Source organism: Hydra vulgaris, chromosome 14 (assembly GCF_038396675.1).
Source record: "Hydra vulgaris chromosome 14, alternate assembly HydraT2T_AEP".
NCBI lineage: Eukaryota > Metazoa > Cnidaria > Hydrozoa > Anthoathecata > Hydridae > Hydra > Hydra vulgaris.
The window spans coordinates 26709482-26727146 of NC_088933.1; the positions used below are offsets into that span (position 1 = coordinate 26709482).

The 17665-nt window shown below is 27.8% G+C and overlaps 2 protein-coding genes across 3 annotated transcripts; one reads left to right on the forward strand and one right to left on the reverse strand.

The window, feature by feature from the left end:
- Window positions 1–1002: 1002 nt before the first annotated feature.
- Window positions 1003–3349, forward strand: LOC136090565 (uncharacterized). The gene is made up of 2 exons (XM_065817353.1): window positions 1003–1067; window positions 1517–3349. Exon 2 carries the CDS (start codon window positions 1517–1519, stop codon window positions 2942–2944), a length of 1428 nt encoding a protein of 475 aa, XP_065673425.1. The 5' UTR covers window positions 1003–1067; the 3' UTR covers window positions 2945–3349.
- Window positions 3350–9940: 6591 nt separating this feature from the next.
- LOC136091234 (1-phosphatidylinositol phosphodiesterase-like) lies at window positions 9941–17048 on the reverse strand. 2 transcript variants are annotated; one of them, XM_065818424.1, is made up of 4 exons: window positions 16920–16949; window positions 12715–12961; window positions 10837–11886; window positions 9941–10638 (listed from the first exon to the last, which is right to left on the reverse strand). In XM_065818424.1, exons 3-4 carry the CDS (start codon window positions 11803–11805, stop codon window positions 10321–10323), a joined length of 1287 nt encoding a protein of 428 aa, XP_065674496.1. In that variant the 5' UTR covers window positions 11806–11886; window positions 12715–12961; window positions 16920–16949; the 3' UTR covers window positions 9941–10320. The 2 variants fall into 2 exon arrangements, with proteins under 2 accessions (XP_065674496.1, XP_065674495.1); XM_065818423.1 differs by lacking the exon at window positions 12715–12961 and having other exon boundaries at window positions 16920–17048.
- Between the last annotated feature and the right edge of the window lie 617 nt (window positions 17049–17665).

A 17665-nucleotide genomic window follows, 5' to 3' on the forward strand; every position in this document is an offset into this window, starting at 1 on the left:
GAGAACAAATAGCTTCGATAGGAAACAACAATTTATTTGAACGAATTAGAGACGGTTGTGATTACCGAACATGATCTCTCAAACTTCGTGAGACACTGCGAGTCTTTTCTTACGCAATGCATTAATGAAGATGATATTAAAGTCATTAGAGAATAAAAGTTGTAATTTTTAAAAATTTGTTTTTTTGAACTTTTATGTTGCATATATATATACATACGTATATATATATAATATGTATATAAATAAATTATTTCTGAAATATTATTTATTTCTAATGAGCCTTTATAAATGAAACACAGTGTAAAATAAATAAGTTTGATAAGTGATTTTCTACTAATTTATATATATATATATATATATATATATATATATATATATATATATATATATATATATATATATATATATATATATATATATATATATATATATATATATATATATATATATATATATATATATATATATATATATATATATACATATATATATAGGGTAGGGTTGCCGAAATTGGAACAGCTCCTTAATTGGAACACTTAGCTTTATTTAGAAACTGGAACTTATTCTACTTTCATGAATATTTTTTCTTGTAAAGAAAATAATTTTCTTTATTTTTTGAAACTTCTAATATTTAAACTTAAAAACTGCACGTATGTGAATAAAATTACTTTTTTTTAAAGAAAATAATTTTTGCGATCTAATTTTATCGTTGCATTTAAACGATTACAAAAGCTTAACGATATTGAGTTTGATGATAATTTTTCTAAAATTTTAAATTTTAAGGGTTTCAAGTCTATGTGATTTTAAGAGCTTATATCGTAAATTGTTACTTGTATGTAAATATTTTGCTACAACACCATGGTCCTATGTTGCCCAGAATGGAACTTCAAAAGTTGCCGTAATTGAAACGATGTCATCTCATAACACGCTACTTGACATCCGAATTATCAGAAAATTTCATTAGTCCGACTGTATAATATTTTTTAAAGCGAATTTCTTTTAAAGACATAGTATTATTGTTAGACATTTGTTGCTTTTTTGGAATTGGTATTTAGTCTTGCTTTAAAGTATGAAATGATTTTTCACAAAATTTTTTTCTGTCTAAAGTCTAGTCATAGTCTAAGGATATAAAGTTGATTGTAAACATCGTATACTTTAATTAACAAATCATTTTATCTTTTAGTAAAAAATAAAATGTAAAAGTTTTACAAAAGTTATACATTTCTATTTAACGGATAAACTTGCAAGACAACATAAAGTATATACCCAGCATAAGTTTTTTACTGTATATAGAAGTTAATATATAAAGTTGCAAACTTTATATAGTTTATATAGATTTTGATTTATATAGTTAATGATTAACTAAACAAAAATGATGAAAAATAATGATTATATAATGAGTATATAATTAACTTAATCATATATGAATAACAAATAAATATATGAAAAAATAAGCCTGTGATAAGATTATAAAACTCTCCTTATGTATCTTCATAGTAATTTGCTTTTATTTTAGATGCAAACACCACGAAAATATGGAAAATGGAAAGTAGAAAACTTGAAAAAGGCTGTTGAAGCAATAAAACAAGGAGAAATCAGCTTAAATGAAGCCGCTTATGAATTTTGTATTCCAAAAGCAACTTTGTCAAGGCATATAAATGAAAAAAACAAAGTTGCTGTTGCAAATGTGAAATTTCATGGTCGACTTACCACCTTACCTAATGAAATTGAAACGGAACTAGCTGATCACTGTTTATTATTAGAATCGATGTACTTTGGATTAAGGATTGATGATCTTCGTCGTCTAGCATTTGATATTGCAGAAGCTAACAACATCACACATAATTTTAACACACAAACACGAATGGCAGGAAAAAAGTGGTATTATGCATTTATGCAAAGGCACCCACAACTGTCGCTTCGTGGGCCTGAATCAACATCAATTGCAGGTGCACAAGGTTTTAATAAAGAGCGAGTGCAATCTTTCTTTAATTTACTTTCAAAGTTATACATGGAAGAAAAGTTAACTCCAGACAAACTTTATAATATGGATGAAACTAGTTTATCAACAGTACAAGATGGTCAGATAAAAATTATTAGTGCAAGGGGCAAAAAACGAGTTGGAATTATGACTAGTAGTGAACGAGGAAATTCAGTAACAGCTGTAGTTTGTGTATCTGCAGCAGGATTTTATGTTCCACCAATGTTAATATATAAATGCAAAAGAATGAAGCCAGAAATAACAAATGGTGCACCTCCCGGAACTGTATTTAGTACTCAAGAGAAAGGATGGATGTCAAATGAAGGTTTTTTAGATTGGCTCAATCATTTCATTAAAGTTGTTAAACCTATAAAACAATCAAAAGTTTTGTTGATACTTGATGGTCATGTTACACATTCAAAAAATTTGGCAGCGATATATCTAGCACGAAATGCTGGAGTGCGTATGGTATCACTACCTCCCCATACTACACACAGACTGCAACCATTAGACGTTGCGTTCTTTGGACCACTTGGTACATACTATGATGAAGCTATGCGAAAATGGATGCGGTCACATATATCACAACCAGTAACAACTTGGCAAGTTGCAGAATTATTTGGTGACGCATATAGTCAGGCAGCATCATTGAGAATTGCTATGAAAGGATTTCAGGCTAGTGGGTTGTGGCCTTTGGACATGAATGTATTCACTGATTCTAATTTTACAGCCTCTTCATTTACTGATGTTGGTCCTTCAAACAATCTTCAGTCATCTGAAAGTATAGATGGGATGACCAAACTATCTACAGATAAATCAAGAGAAAAAAAATTAAAATGTCATGTTTCAGTTTCAACTTTGTCTCTTTTGCCAGTGGTTTCACTTGAAGTAAAAAACAAAAAAGAAGATCACGAACAACTCAGGCGGCTGATCTTACAAGCTCCCCAAATAGACGTGCTCTAGAAATTACACCAAGAAATCAAAAGCACACACTAAATCAAATAGCTTCCAAACAAATTAAAAAATCTACAAAAAAAAAGCTCACACTAAATCCAATAACTGCCAAACTATTGCAAAAACCACAGGAAAGCAAAGTAGCACTTGACTCAATCACCATGGACCAAATGAAATTGAGCACATCAAATAAAATCACCATCACCACCACAGCACACTACATATCACCACTACCATCCCAAGTGCAGAAGCTGCAAGAAAAAAAGACTTATGAATTGCGAAAAAAGGATTAAATATTTGTTGTAATTTTTATTTGTTATTATATCTTTTAAATATCTTTTATTAAAAAGCTAATCAATTAATTTTTCCTTTGAGCCATAAGTTTTATAGCTGTAATTTATTCAAATATTAGAACTGTTCTAATTAAAGAATATATGTGTTCCATTCAAGGAGACCAGTTGCCTTTTTTGGAACAAAATGGTGCCTTGAAAAATCAAAGTTTATATCCAATAAGGGTGCGATCAATAGAGTCGAATCATTAACAAAAGCATAGTAGGGTTGTATATCTATACTATTTAATTCATAAATGTTTTCATAGTTAAGCCATCTTTGGTTAATAAATATTTTTTCCTAAAGTGTTCCAATTAAGGCAACTCTCCCCTATATATAAATTAGTAAAAATATATATATATATATATTTTTTTAAACCGCTAGATTAAATGCAAAAAACCGCCAGATTAAATAAAAAACCCCACCAGATTCGTTTAAAAAACCATTAGATTAAATGCAAAAACCAGTATGTTGCATTTATATTTCGACATGTTCACAGAAAAATCTATTAAATAAGTCATTAGCATAACAGCAGCTCTTGATGATAAAGGTAGTTTAGTTGAATGCAAGTCATGCATTTGGAGATATTTAATCTAAGTCAAAAGATCTTGATTTTTTTGCTCTTTAAAGTAAAGACACAGGCCTATCAACATCTGTTTTAAAATTGCATCATTATTATCTAGCAAGGAAAAAAATAAAAAATATAAAATTGCATCAGCAGTTAGCAAATTTGCATCACGTTTACCAAATGCCTCCACTGTTACTTTGATTGGTTGAAAAATGTTTTTCAACTGAATCATAAAATTGTTGCTCTAAAAGTTCAAGTCATTCAATGCTTTAACCTGATCCTATAAAATTGATTTTCTTTTTGGCAAAAGTTTAAAAGGCTGTTTTTCTAATCATTTGTAAAGCCGCATTTGCATCATCTCTTTCACAGATTTGGGGTTCGAATTCGTTTTGATTATCATTTTCAGTTTCAGATATACTAGAGTTGTCAAAAAACTAGAATCATTTTCTAAAGAATGTGAAAAACATTAAGATCTTTATTTCTTTTATAAATAACGTTCATTATAGCCAAGTGTATGCCGTGCCAATTATAACATAATTAGTATATAAAACCAGACAATCTCTCAAATTTGATTATTACTGCAGCAGCGTCAGTAGTTGATGCAACAAAATCTGAAAAAATAGTTGCAAACTCTGATAGTTTCTTTTTAAATACGTCAATTACTTCAGCTGTACATTATCTAAGAATTTTAACCAGGACTAAATTAATGAACAATCTATTGAAATAAATATTGATATTTAAAGATCTTTGGTTGGGAAGACTAATTCATTCATCAAACGCAAGACTTCCACTTCTTTTCTTCTTTACTAATCCATTCATCAAACGCCCGTTATCCACTTCTTTTCCAAGACTAAGTTTTCCACTAAGTTTACCACTTCTTTTCCAAGACTAAGTTTTCCACTTCTTTTCTTCTTTCTTTTTCCACTTCTTTTCCGTATATGATTTTATTTTGATAATAAATTCATTTTTATTTCATTTTTTTTATGTTCATGAATTAATTTCATCCCATTATTTTTATCCTTTGAAGACGGTATTGCTTTTCATTTAATGCTTGACGAATGAACTCACTTTTGGATATTCCGTCGATTGAAAATCCATGTACGGCCGCAAGTCTAGCCTCTATCTCTGCTAAAAACGGTTTCTCAGAAAAACAGTTCACATGTAACACAACTCACTTGTCTCACAGTTACTAGGACCAGCAATTTAATGGTCATTTAAGCTTCTTTACCTTATATAAATGTTAAGAATATGTTGCAAATTTCTTATTAATCCACTGGTTGACAAACCCTTTCAGCTTAATAATTTATTCGCAAATTTCAAACATTTGATTTGCTCGCCTCATTTTTCTTTTGAAAAATAAATCCACACAGAATCAGCCACGATAAAACAATGTTTAGGCAATTCTAAGAACATATATTAAAACAAAAAAAATTAATTTTTGGGTTAAAGAAAATAGTTAGAAAATTAAACAAAATTTTAAAAACTTACATAGCCATTTGAAATAGCTAAATTAAAATTGTCATTACTATAAAGAACCCAACGCCATTTGAAATTTCTTGAATGATAAATTTAGTAATAAATTTAAAAGAGTAATTCACGTTTTGTATCTCAAAAGATGACTTTATGTGTTTGCTTTGAATCACGTTTAATAGAAAAGTTATGATTTGATTTTTACATTTTTCGATATTATAGACGACATCTAATGTCAGATTATACACATTAATAGCTTTGTAGACATTAATATACTGTTATTTTGAATGAATAATTGTCTTAATATAATAAAATGTATACACAAGTAGTTCTTCAAAATATTGTCACTTTTAACTTTACATTTGTCACTATTTAGAAGTTCTCTACATCTCGAGCGCATTTCAAATCAAACCGAGGCACAGCTTCTATAAATGTTTTGATGCCATATTTAGACTTTAGACTTTTTTAGAATTTAGACCATGGAAGCATTTACTTTAACAACATATGCTTCATATTAAAATCTAATGCATTTGTAACAAAAATGATTTAAAAAATAACGTTGGTAACCAATGTTATGCCAACGCAACTTATAACATTGTTCTAATGTTTTAGCAATGTATTTGTGCTACCTGGGATACATCAAAATTTCCAAATAATTCACGGTATTGACAGTGTTACGTAGTTATAAAAGTTGTAATTTCACCTCAAATCGTAATTACTGGACATAACTTAACATAAGATGCAAAGTATTGGATTGAATCTTACTTGTAATTTATTTCAACTATTACTGTAATTACTGTAATAGACATAATTTTTATTGATATAGTTACTATTGTTGATATCGTTTTATTATTGTTACTATTCTTATCATTGTTTATATTAGTATGTTGTGTCTTTAGGTACTTACTTTATATTAGTGTTTCAACCAATGAGTTTTGTGGCTGACAATTATTTCTTTTTGTACTGCAAACAGCCTGTCTGTGCTGCAAACATACTTTGTCTAAAAACATGGTAGATTAACTTTCGCTTTGTCTAAGTACATTACAAAAACATTACTTTGTCTAAGAATATTTCAAGGCGCCACGTTTTAAATGTCCAATCCCTATTTCTTTGCAAAATTTGGACGATCGTGAATATTTTTACATAACCATACACAATAAAAATTTAAATTGGTTGTAACGGAAGCAATTGTAGAGCATGCGTTGCTTAGACTTTTTCTTATTAAGTAAGCAAATATAAATTTATATGAAGAGCTCAAATTTTTCAGGTTTTGTATACTCAAGCAGTTTATCTAATAATAATAAACTAATTAATTATATAAAGTTTAGGAATATTATAGAAAGTTTAGCGAATGTAACCTAACTACCCAAATTTTGCTCAACAGATGTTGAGTCTTTGCGGAGAAAAGCTTTAGTAACTTTTTCGTACAAAGGTATTTTCAAACTAATCCGAACGTAAAAAGTTTTTTAAAAACTTAAAAAAATGTGAAAAGTATTGCGGAACAACCATTTCGAATTTAGGGTTACTCATTTTTTAAGTGAGTATTTCAATAAAATAATCAATAAAATAAGTAAGTATTTCAATAAAATAATTGGTTAGCAACTTAAATTTTTATGAAGCATTTGTTATTTGTTTTCAATTTTCAATCTATTAGTATTTTTAAAATACGACTGTTTTTTTTTGTCAGTTTTGACTATCAGTTATGCAGTAACGGGGTTATATCAAAACTTACGAGCTTTGTCATTTCCTATCGTGGCCCAATGCTATGAAACCATTTTACAAGCATGAGTTGTTAACTAAGAGAAGCCAATACCTCTCAAAAATTCAAAAAGAACATAATTGAACTAATTGTCAATCAAGATTCCTTACTTTGACAAAAATAAATAAATAAAATAAAAAAATAAAAATAAAAACTAAAACTTTTCCAGTTTAAGCTGTACATCAACTCTGAACACTTGATGTACAGCTTAAACCAAAAAAGCTTTGTAATTTTAAATATTTTAAAAAACATCATTTGAGTGAAAACATGACATATGCAAAATATCTATCATAATATGCTGAAACGATTGACTAGGAGTGCAAGACATTGTTTCCTAGCTCCAGAAGAGCGATGTATCATCATACTTGATTCATATGTTAATATACCTAATATTAATGAAGACTAAAAACTTTTTATTGATTAAAGATGCATTTTTATTTACAATATTATTTAAAAAAAAAATCGTTAACACTTTAATTCACTGGTTTTAAAACTAGTATTTGTGAATAAGGCATCATTGGGTGGTATCGGACACATGTTTGGAGGGTGGTTCGGGACGACTAAATCCGTTTACATATTAAAAATAAACAACTTTTTAAATAATGCATGGATTGTTTTTAAGGATAAAGCTTAAATAATAAACCTATTTTTAATTAATTCTATTTTCTTAATTATACTTGATAACAATTTTCACAGTTTAAAAAATTTATATTAAAATTTTTTTTGCATCAGACATAAATTTATTTTAATCATTATCAATAACCGATACTTTTATTTATGGAATTTTGGAAAGTGGGGAGAAGTGCGACGCTGAAGAAGTATGAATCTTCAAAAATTAGGAGAGGCCTCTAATCAATGTTATTTAATGTAAACAATTAGATCTTTTCCCTTCTATTCAGCAAACATCGCTTTGTCTCCCTTCGTGTGGTAAAAACCGGATTTTTTAAAAGTACCCAAAAAACGAGTTTTTGAGGGGCAAAGTGGGACAAAGAAAATTATTTGATCGTCTATTTCTTCCGTATCATTTTTTTGTGTATTTTTATTGTGGAAACCTTTTGAATATTTTGATGAAGATTACGTGGTTAACAATTTTAATAGTTTTTAACTAACAGTTTTTGTTAAGACGCTTTTAATTTTTAAACACGCTTATCCCACTTTGGCCCGTGACTGTTCGACTTTACCCCAATGGCTTGGTTCTTCTAAAATCTAAAATATATATACTTTATTTATAAAATACAAAATCTCGTGAAGATCCTAGCTGCAATACCAAATGATAATATCGCCACCAAACAATACCAACATAACCGATACTTTCAACATCTGTATTGCGAAATCTCGAAATCGTTACTGTAAGGTAGTGCACCGATACCAGACGATAAACCGAGACTCGATTCCAACTATCTAGTGTCTAATAAATATAACATCATGCAAAGTGACATGATGAAACTTTTTAAATAATGTTATTATTTTTAATGACTAATGTTACAAAGAAAAGCCTAGACCTTCATTTATTTTAAAAAACAGAGCTAATGCTTTTCAAATTATTTCAAATTGGTTATCGCTGTTCTTTTGCGACACCATTTGTGTACTGAGTTAAACACAAGATTCAATGATGCAACTTTAAATTGTTATAAAGCACCTGGGATAGTTTTTTTTTGGGCTTACCCAAAAATTTTTTGTACCCGCTCTTGTAGGAGTAAGCTGGTTATTAATACAGGTAAATGGCCAAAGAAAATCTTAAAATGAAAAAGGACATTAAAATTTTATCAAATCAATGAAAATTGATTTATTTATTAAAATTTGTTGAAGAACATGAAAAACCTGGTGATGAAATAAAAATAGGAAGTATCTGACAAATAATCACGCCTCCTTTTTTGCCATCGTTACTTATCTGGCTAGAAACAACATAAAACCCCGAACCACTTGGTTTAGAGCCAGAATAAGCTCTTTTTTTAGTTATATAAGAAAATATTTTGAACCTAATTCTAGACATACCAATTATTATCATTAGTATAGTGAGAAGTTAACATTAAAGAGTTTATCAACAACTCGCTGGTCCTCAAGAGGTAACGTCAAGGTGTAATACAATTGCGAGAAGAAATAATTGCTATCTTTTATGAACTCGAAAATGACTTTTTTGAAGCATAACAAGGAGCAAAGCTATGGACTGCAATAATAGTAGTTTTCAGGGGATCGGCTTTAGTTGAATCAATCTGAAGTCTGATAGAAACATCCATGTTGACACTTTGTATTTTCTAAAAAATTACGAAGTATCAACATGGATGTTTCTAAACGATATTTTATCAACCACTCATTAATTATTTGAAAAGAAATTACCTGCGAAGTTCGTTTAACTTCGTCAATCAAAGTTAAATGAAGTCGAATAGATAATAATTCTTAAACTTCGGTACAGAAGTTTAACAAATTACTTTTTAATATTCGCAATTCGTTTAATAAAAACACTATTCGCCGGTGCTTTTTAATTAGTACCAGAAATGATTTCGACAAATTCAAGAAAAAAGCTAAAAAGAAAAAGAGAGAAGAGGACTACGAAGGAAAAAAAAATCTGAAAATTTTTTGATCGAAATAAAAAAGGGCATGTTTATCAAACTTTTAATATTAAAGATAAGAACCAAGTTTCTTTTCCAAAGAACTTTCTTTGCAATCTTGTAAAATTTGTAATTACAAAGAACTTTCTTTGTAATTGTTGATGAGTTGCTAATTGAGCTAGAAAAACAATGATTGGAATTCATTTTGAAAAATTTGTCTGACAAGCAATTAAGAACCTTTTCCTTAGAATTTTGAAAAATTTCTACTGAATTTAAAAAATTATACTTATTTACGAAAACATTTAAGTCAAGAAGAAAATAAGAACAAATTTGTGAGCAATTTATGTAATAGGATATAAAAAAGGATTTCACTGATATATATTCAAACGGTGATATATATTGTACTGCGAATATTCAAAAGTACTGCTGTTACAAACTATTTGTCAGAAAAATCATTTTTTGTCTTTGACAGAAAAAATATCAATTTGAGAACGATATTGTCTATAAGAGATTAAATATTCTAGCAATATTGTCAATGGAATCTGACATTCTAAAGGCTATTCTACTATTTAATGACGTCATAAAACAAATTATCCAAGCAAAAAGTGCAATGCAAAATAACGTAAGAAATAAGCATTTTTGTTTACTAATTGTTAATGCGTAAAAATGCTAAAATGTGCAAAAACAAAATCTCCACAGAGCAAACTTTTCAACGCGGGCAGTTCTTTTTTGAGTTTGTTGTTCTCCAGATTTGATTATCTGGCTTACTCATACTTGACCATATTGGTCGAACTGCCATATTTGCTCCATATGAGTATATTACCAAATTGCCATCATCTTGCATAATAAGCTCGTATTTGTAAATACCATTAAAGCAATAGAATGTGTCAGAAGCCCAGTATGGATCCTGCTGTTGCCTAAAAAATTTCCAATAGTCATTGTACATAACTAAGTTACCATCATCTTGCATTTTAACTGCCCACATTTTACTCTCTCGATTATTCAGAGATTGCCATATTCTTGCATTCTAAAAAAGTATATGTTAGAAATACATATATATGTTAAATATAACACATATAAAGTATAATACATATATATGTTAAATATAACACATATAGAATATAATATTAAATAAACTAAATATATTATTAAAATACAGTAAATGTCAAAGTAAACATTTTCAAAGAAATATAATCAAATAAGTTTTGTATAAAAATAAACTTACTTGCTGCACATCAAGTACATAAAACTCTCCAGGATTGCTAAAAATAGCTCGGTATCTTCCACTTGATGATTGCAAATAATTTTCGCTAGTCAAAACCTGACCATTGTATATTGAGGTTGGAGGATTTCTTTCAATGATAAGATTAATAAGATCAATGTCAGGGTAATCTGCAACAACTATTCCAAAGTACTGAAATTTATTTTGGTAGATTAGGCTTTTGAGAAATGGGTTTATTACAGTAGAAATAGCTTTAGGCGTTGCAACTGATATTAACGCTCCTTTACCGACAGCACTTAAGTAGTTTATAATCTTATATCTAAACTTAGCTTTTTCAACCTGGTCTTTGACGCTTCTTTTTTTGTCATTATAATTGTCTAATGAAAACACGGTGTAATCATTAGTTTCATATTGGTCTTGTATATCAAAAGAGTTATAAGGCAAACCAAATCTTATACCATTCCCTAAAAAGTTTTCCAAAACAACAATCTTTTTTCTTGTTTCTTTCAATGTTGGATCGTCTGTGGGCCCGTTCCAAAAATAACTGTTATACTTATTATAATACTCATTAAAAGTTGCTGCAAACGATCTGGTGTTTCCATCTGGATCGTGCTCTTCTTTAATACGCATGAGCACGGTTTCAGTTGGATTTTGATTCAAAAACTGAATGACACTATTCATAACATCATCAAAGTTCATGTTTAAATAAATTGCTCCGTGATGAATTGTAAAAATGTTACTTATATGACGACATCTTATGTCTAAGAAGCGAATGCCATTTTTAAGTTGATCCAAAATACTCCAATCTTGTGTTTTAGCCCAAATTAAGCTAGTGCTGTAAGCGGCTGAATCGTGAGTCCCAGGTATAGTAATACTCCCAATATGAATGTTATCAGACAGCCTAGACATCCAAGGATCAGCACTTAGCACATGGAAATTAAAAAAAAATGCAATTGCTGCAATAGACTTCATTTTTTTTTACTATATTCACACTGCAAATTTTACTATATTTGCAAATTTGATAATCTCCAATGATGTAATCAAAGACGTATTCTACGTAAATATAATAATGAAATGTATTAAAAAAAAAATTCAAATGAAAGCAGTTTATAAATAAAATAAGAGACAAAAAACATGTCTAATTATCAACAACATTAAAAGTTTGTTTTAATAAATATTAAGTTAGTGGAAAGATTTAGGTAAAGTTTAGACTATATTTAAAATGTTAAGATTATTTTTTAAATATAATTTATACGCAAAGTTAAAATCATATTTAAAAAAAAGATTAGATACTTTATGAAATCTTTTTTTTTATATATAATTTAAATTTATGTAATCTACACGATTAATTTGAATCAAAGTTCACACTTAAAAAAATTATGGGTTTTTATCTTTTAATGATAAGTTTAATTGATAGAATCTTTTATAAATCAACTCATACTTAAGTCGATCTATAAAAGGACTTTTTTTTATCGAATAATGAAAATTTATTTTTCTGCACGTTAAGTGGCAATTGGTTGCAAATAAACAACTTTTTTACTTAAGCAAGTTATAAATAATTCCTATATTTTAAACTCCCCGACTCCACTTTGCAAAATGCAATTTCACTAAAAACCTTAGGAAAAAAAATCTCCAAATAAATTTCAAAATCTTTAAATATATTCGTATGCACAATAATCTAAATATATTCGAATATTATGTTTGAATATAGTTAGATTTTTAAAGAAATTTAACTACTCTCTCCTACCTAATTAAAGGGGGAGGGGGTCAAATAGTTAGGGGGAGTAGACACAACAGTTAAAAAATCATAGATTGGGATGTTGTAATTGTTGTAGAAGTTCTAACTTTTCTTTTAGATTTTTGAAAAAAGTTAATCTTTACTTTTTCCTTATTTATAAGCGACCACCTGGCTTTCTGCAACACCTTTAAGTTTTTAGGCTGAATAAAAGACTTCAACTTATTCGATGACGCTGACACTTTAATAGGTTTTTAGTTTTCTCACTGAGAACATGGTGCTCCAAGTCATTAGTTTCTTTGTTAGCGATGGATCAAGATTTAAAACTCGTTAAAGAACTCTTTCTCAAGATTGAAGGTTAAAATTCGTTGTAGGAACATCTAGTTGCCATGCCTTGTAAAAATGAAGGTACAATTAAAAACTGTTGGAAGGCAATTGCAATAAGAATCTATGTAATGTTTACTACTGAAATACATAATTTTATATAGATAAATAGATGTATTTTTGTCAGTATAGTTTTGTTTTAACTTTTTGTTTTTCCGGGAGGATAGAGGGGGGGGGAGTTTATTGTAGGGGAGGGTGGATGTTAGGAAAAAAATTCTTTTTATTTTAATTTTTTTTTTTGGGGGTGGGGGGGAGAGGGAGGGATTTACAATTAGGTAGGGGAGAGTATGGGTGTAGTACATATCATCTATATATGAATAAATAAAAGTGATCAGCAAATTGAGCAAATAAAAACATTTTATTCAAATTTTTCAAAGTAACTCTATGAGTATATTCAATATACTGCAATATTTCAATACCTATGCAATATCTCTGCAATATCCTAATGTTTTAGAAATGTTAAAATTATTTTGAATTTTTAAAATGCATCATAAATATTGATATCTTTAAAAGTGTTTAGCTTTATAAATATTAAAAAAAAAAATTATTTTATGGATTTAACTCTATTTGTTATAAACAAAAAACAAATTATTAAAAACATTTAAATTGCTTTGACTAGACAGACAGATAAAAAAACGAATTTTAATTTTAGTTTTCTTGAAATTTTTAATTAATATGCTTTTGAAACAAAAAAATCCTCAGTTTTAGAAGAATCAAAACTTTTAATTCCACCATTAAATCTCTTTAATTAACGCACTTTTATAATTAATAACTTTAAATTATTAATTATAAAAGTGCGTTTAAAAAAATTATTTAAGTTATTAATTATAAAAAAGAAATCGGTATGAAACTAGAAAATTTCTTTTTCCGAACTAAAATATCTCTTTGTCTCATTGAATCTAAAGCTTTTAAAGATTTGATCAAAGCACTAAATCCATCGTATGTATCATCAATACCGTGCGCGAAAACGCTGCCAGGTTCGCTTCTTGATAAAAAGTACGCAGAATGCTCCGCTAAATTAGAAAGAGAATCCCAGCTAATATTCCTCGCTCACTCACAATGTCTTTTTCGACTCGATGACTCAGTCAATTTAATTCAATAAATGACCTTTATATGGCAAAGTATATTTTAATTCAACTTGCGGATGAGGAAAATGCATCTTTAAAAGAAATTACTCCAAAAACAAATTCGGCCGCTGTTTTGGCGCTAATTATATCAAATGCTTTCGAGTATAGTTTTGCAAAACTCGTGAAATATATCGAATATCCTTCTAACATCATAAGAAGACTTGAAAATGGTGATGCTTCATTAGCTTTGGTATACTAATACTTTGGTGAGATGTACAAGAAATTCGCAAATGAGGAAATTATTCAGGAAATGGTTATGAAGTGCTTTAAATTCCTTATTACCTCAAATATGGGAAAGGCCTATATGCTAACTCCTAAGTATGCTGCAGAAGAATTCTATTTTGGTGAGGATAAGACTGATATAATCAGCTCAATTTTAGAATTAGCCTCCAAAATAAATCCCAAAATTGCAAAGAAAGTTGAAAGCGAAATGATTGAATTTGTTGGAGAAATGACAACACTGACAGAATTTAGAAAAGTGACAATTTTAAAAATAGGCGCGAAGAATTATTTGATTATTGTTGGTCGTCAGAAAAAACCAGCAGTCTTTGAAGTTGCAAAATCTATTGTTGAAATGATTTTTTCGTAAGCAACAGCAGCGAGAACTTGGTCGATTTTTCGATTTATTTTGTTTTATTTATTTTCTTTTTTAAACAATAATTTTCATTTACTCGACTAGATTATTTATTTACTAGTCGAGAAGGAAACATTGTAATAGCAGAGCTAATCAAGACGAGTTCCCTTCGTACCGAAGTACTACTCATACGCTGAGGAGGCGGAGTTAGGATCTGAACCTGCAATCCGGCTGCCACAGCCAATAATTATTCCGAACTTTTTTTTTTAGAAGTGCTTTAACCAACTGAGCGAATGAAATATCCCGACACGGATATTTCATTCACAATTGAGAAATCGCTTGACCAACGAACGCGTACAAAAAAATTAGTTTTCATATATAATAATAGTGTTTCGTTGGATACAAAGGACGAAAAGATCTAAATTTTAGAGAAAGAAGCAGTTCTCAGCGAGTTTGAGTGTGAAGAAATTATAAATAAGCAAATGTAATACAAAAATAAATTAAATTGTTAAGTTTTGTGATATAAAAATTCGTTTAAAAATCATGAAAATAGTTTGAAATATTAACAATAAAATTATTTACCGAAAATCAAATGAAAAATTATTTCTTTTAATTTAAAGCCACCTGCGTTTGATTTATAAAAACATTTTCTTCTATATTTGACAATATTTAATTAATTTCACATATCATTTATCAGTTAAATTTATATGCGCATCCTATACGTATTATGCGCATAACTATTGAATGGTATGCGCGTATATTTGCCCATATGCGCATACGTTCCAAACCTTAACATATATATATATATATATATATATATATATATATATATATATATATATATATATATATATATATGTTAAGGTAAAAAAAATTCTTACTAACAAGCAAGATCTTATGGAATATATTATCAGGATCTGGCACAATAACCCAGAGTTGACAGAAACTATAAAAAGTTCAATTGCAAGCATGCCACGACGAATCAAAGCAGTTATTGCAAATAAAGGCGGTTTTACAAAATATTAATACTTAATATATATTTTATATAATTTATTGTAATAACCAATTAATATTCAAAATGTTTAATTTTATTTGTTTATTTTTCATCAAGTTTAATTTTATAAAAAAAGGAACAAGCTTTAAATTACACCATTATTTTTGTTTTTGCCAAAAAATTTATTTTTACACGATATTTACAAAAAATTACAGCTGGTCCTAATGTGATGGCCGACCACTGTATGTATGTATGTATATATATATATATATATATATATATATATATATATATATATATATATATATATATATATATATATATATATATATATATATATATATATATATATATATGAATATATATATATATATATATATATATATATATATATATATATATATATATATATATATATATATATATATATATATATATATCAAAGTTTAACTCTTGGATAAAATTTTTTACTTTTTTAACATTTTCAAAAGTTTTAACGTGTATTTGTATTTGTCAAGAAACTATGCACTTTCATATTTAATTTATAGCTATTCAATTTTTCTCTCAAACAAGAAAATAAAGTAACTAAAAGATTCCTATATTTTCTTTACATAAAATATAAAAACTGTTTCAGAATTAATTTTATAGTTTTTTAGAAATTATAAGGTGAATTTTATTACTCTTTATAAAATTTATTATTTTTCAGAGATTACAAGATGAACTTGATGATTCTAAACGAAAATATGGTAGTTTAGTCGATTTTGGAGAAAACCTTAAAACCCTCTATGCAGTTTCATCAGATTTTTACGAAAAGTTTAAAATTTCTAAAGCAACTAATAAAATAAAAACTTTTTTATAAATTTTTTATAAATTTTTTAAGCAAACTTTTTTATAACTATTTAAAATGTGTAAATAAGACAATATTAAGAACTATAGCTTTTTCTCTCTAAAATTCAGACTACGATTTTTCATTACTATTTACAGACTGTATTTTGAAAAATTCATTTTTAATCTAAATTTAAATGGATTTAAGCTTTAAAGATTTCAATCTAAAATCTCCATAGCTTCAGATTACTATTTTGATTTCATACCATGATATTCAACACCAAATGGGTTGCTGAATATGCAATTTGAAACCTTTTTTATCAAAGTTTGTATAAACTTATAATAGTGTATAAATTTTTTTATCAACGTTTGTATAAACTTATATAGTGTTAAAAAGTTGAATAAGCTAAAAAAAAGTTAAAATAAGTTAAAAAAAGAATACCTTACCTTACTGATATAGTCGTTTTATGTCTGAATACAACAGGTTTGAAATAAAAAGTACCAAAATCTTTACACGTGTTACTCAAATAGAACACGCTCAGCAAATAAATTAAATGTTTGAAGCCTAATTTGTGTTTCCATAGGCATCCGATAAAGCTTTGTTAGAAAAAGAAAGATTTAAAAATCTTTAAGATAAGTAAGAGACTTATCTGCTAGGGGCATTTAATTATTGCTTTGTTTATCATTTACTTTTTTTTATTATTCCCATAAACATTATTTTCTAGTTTATTTTTTTTTTAAATAAAAAAAAATTAAATTTTTTATTCTAAAAAAAAACAAAAAAAAACAACTATAAAATGTTTGATGTAACAAATATATGATGTAAATAGTGAGAGCGCTTTTTAACAAACGGAGGAAGAGTTAAAAAATTAAAGAGAATGTTAAAAAAAAAAAAGAACTTAAAATACGTCATAACCCATGTTATGACGTATTTTAAATTTTGTTTTTTGTATCAAGTTAAGATACAAAGTGTTCGTTTAAGAGTGATCGTTTAAGTGTAAATTATTTACAGTATAGATCAGTATTAATATATGTAGTGTTAGATTATTTGAAAAAATACAATATGTGTTGGTACTTAAAGTTTCGTGCCTTTCAATCATCAGCCATATTTATTCATAAAAAAAAAAAAAAAGATAATAGAATCAAAATAAAACAATTTTAATTGGAAAATCTTTCGTGTCGAATTGGCCGAG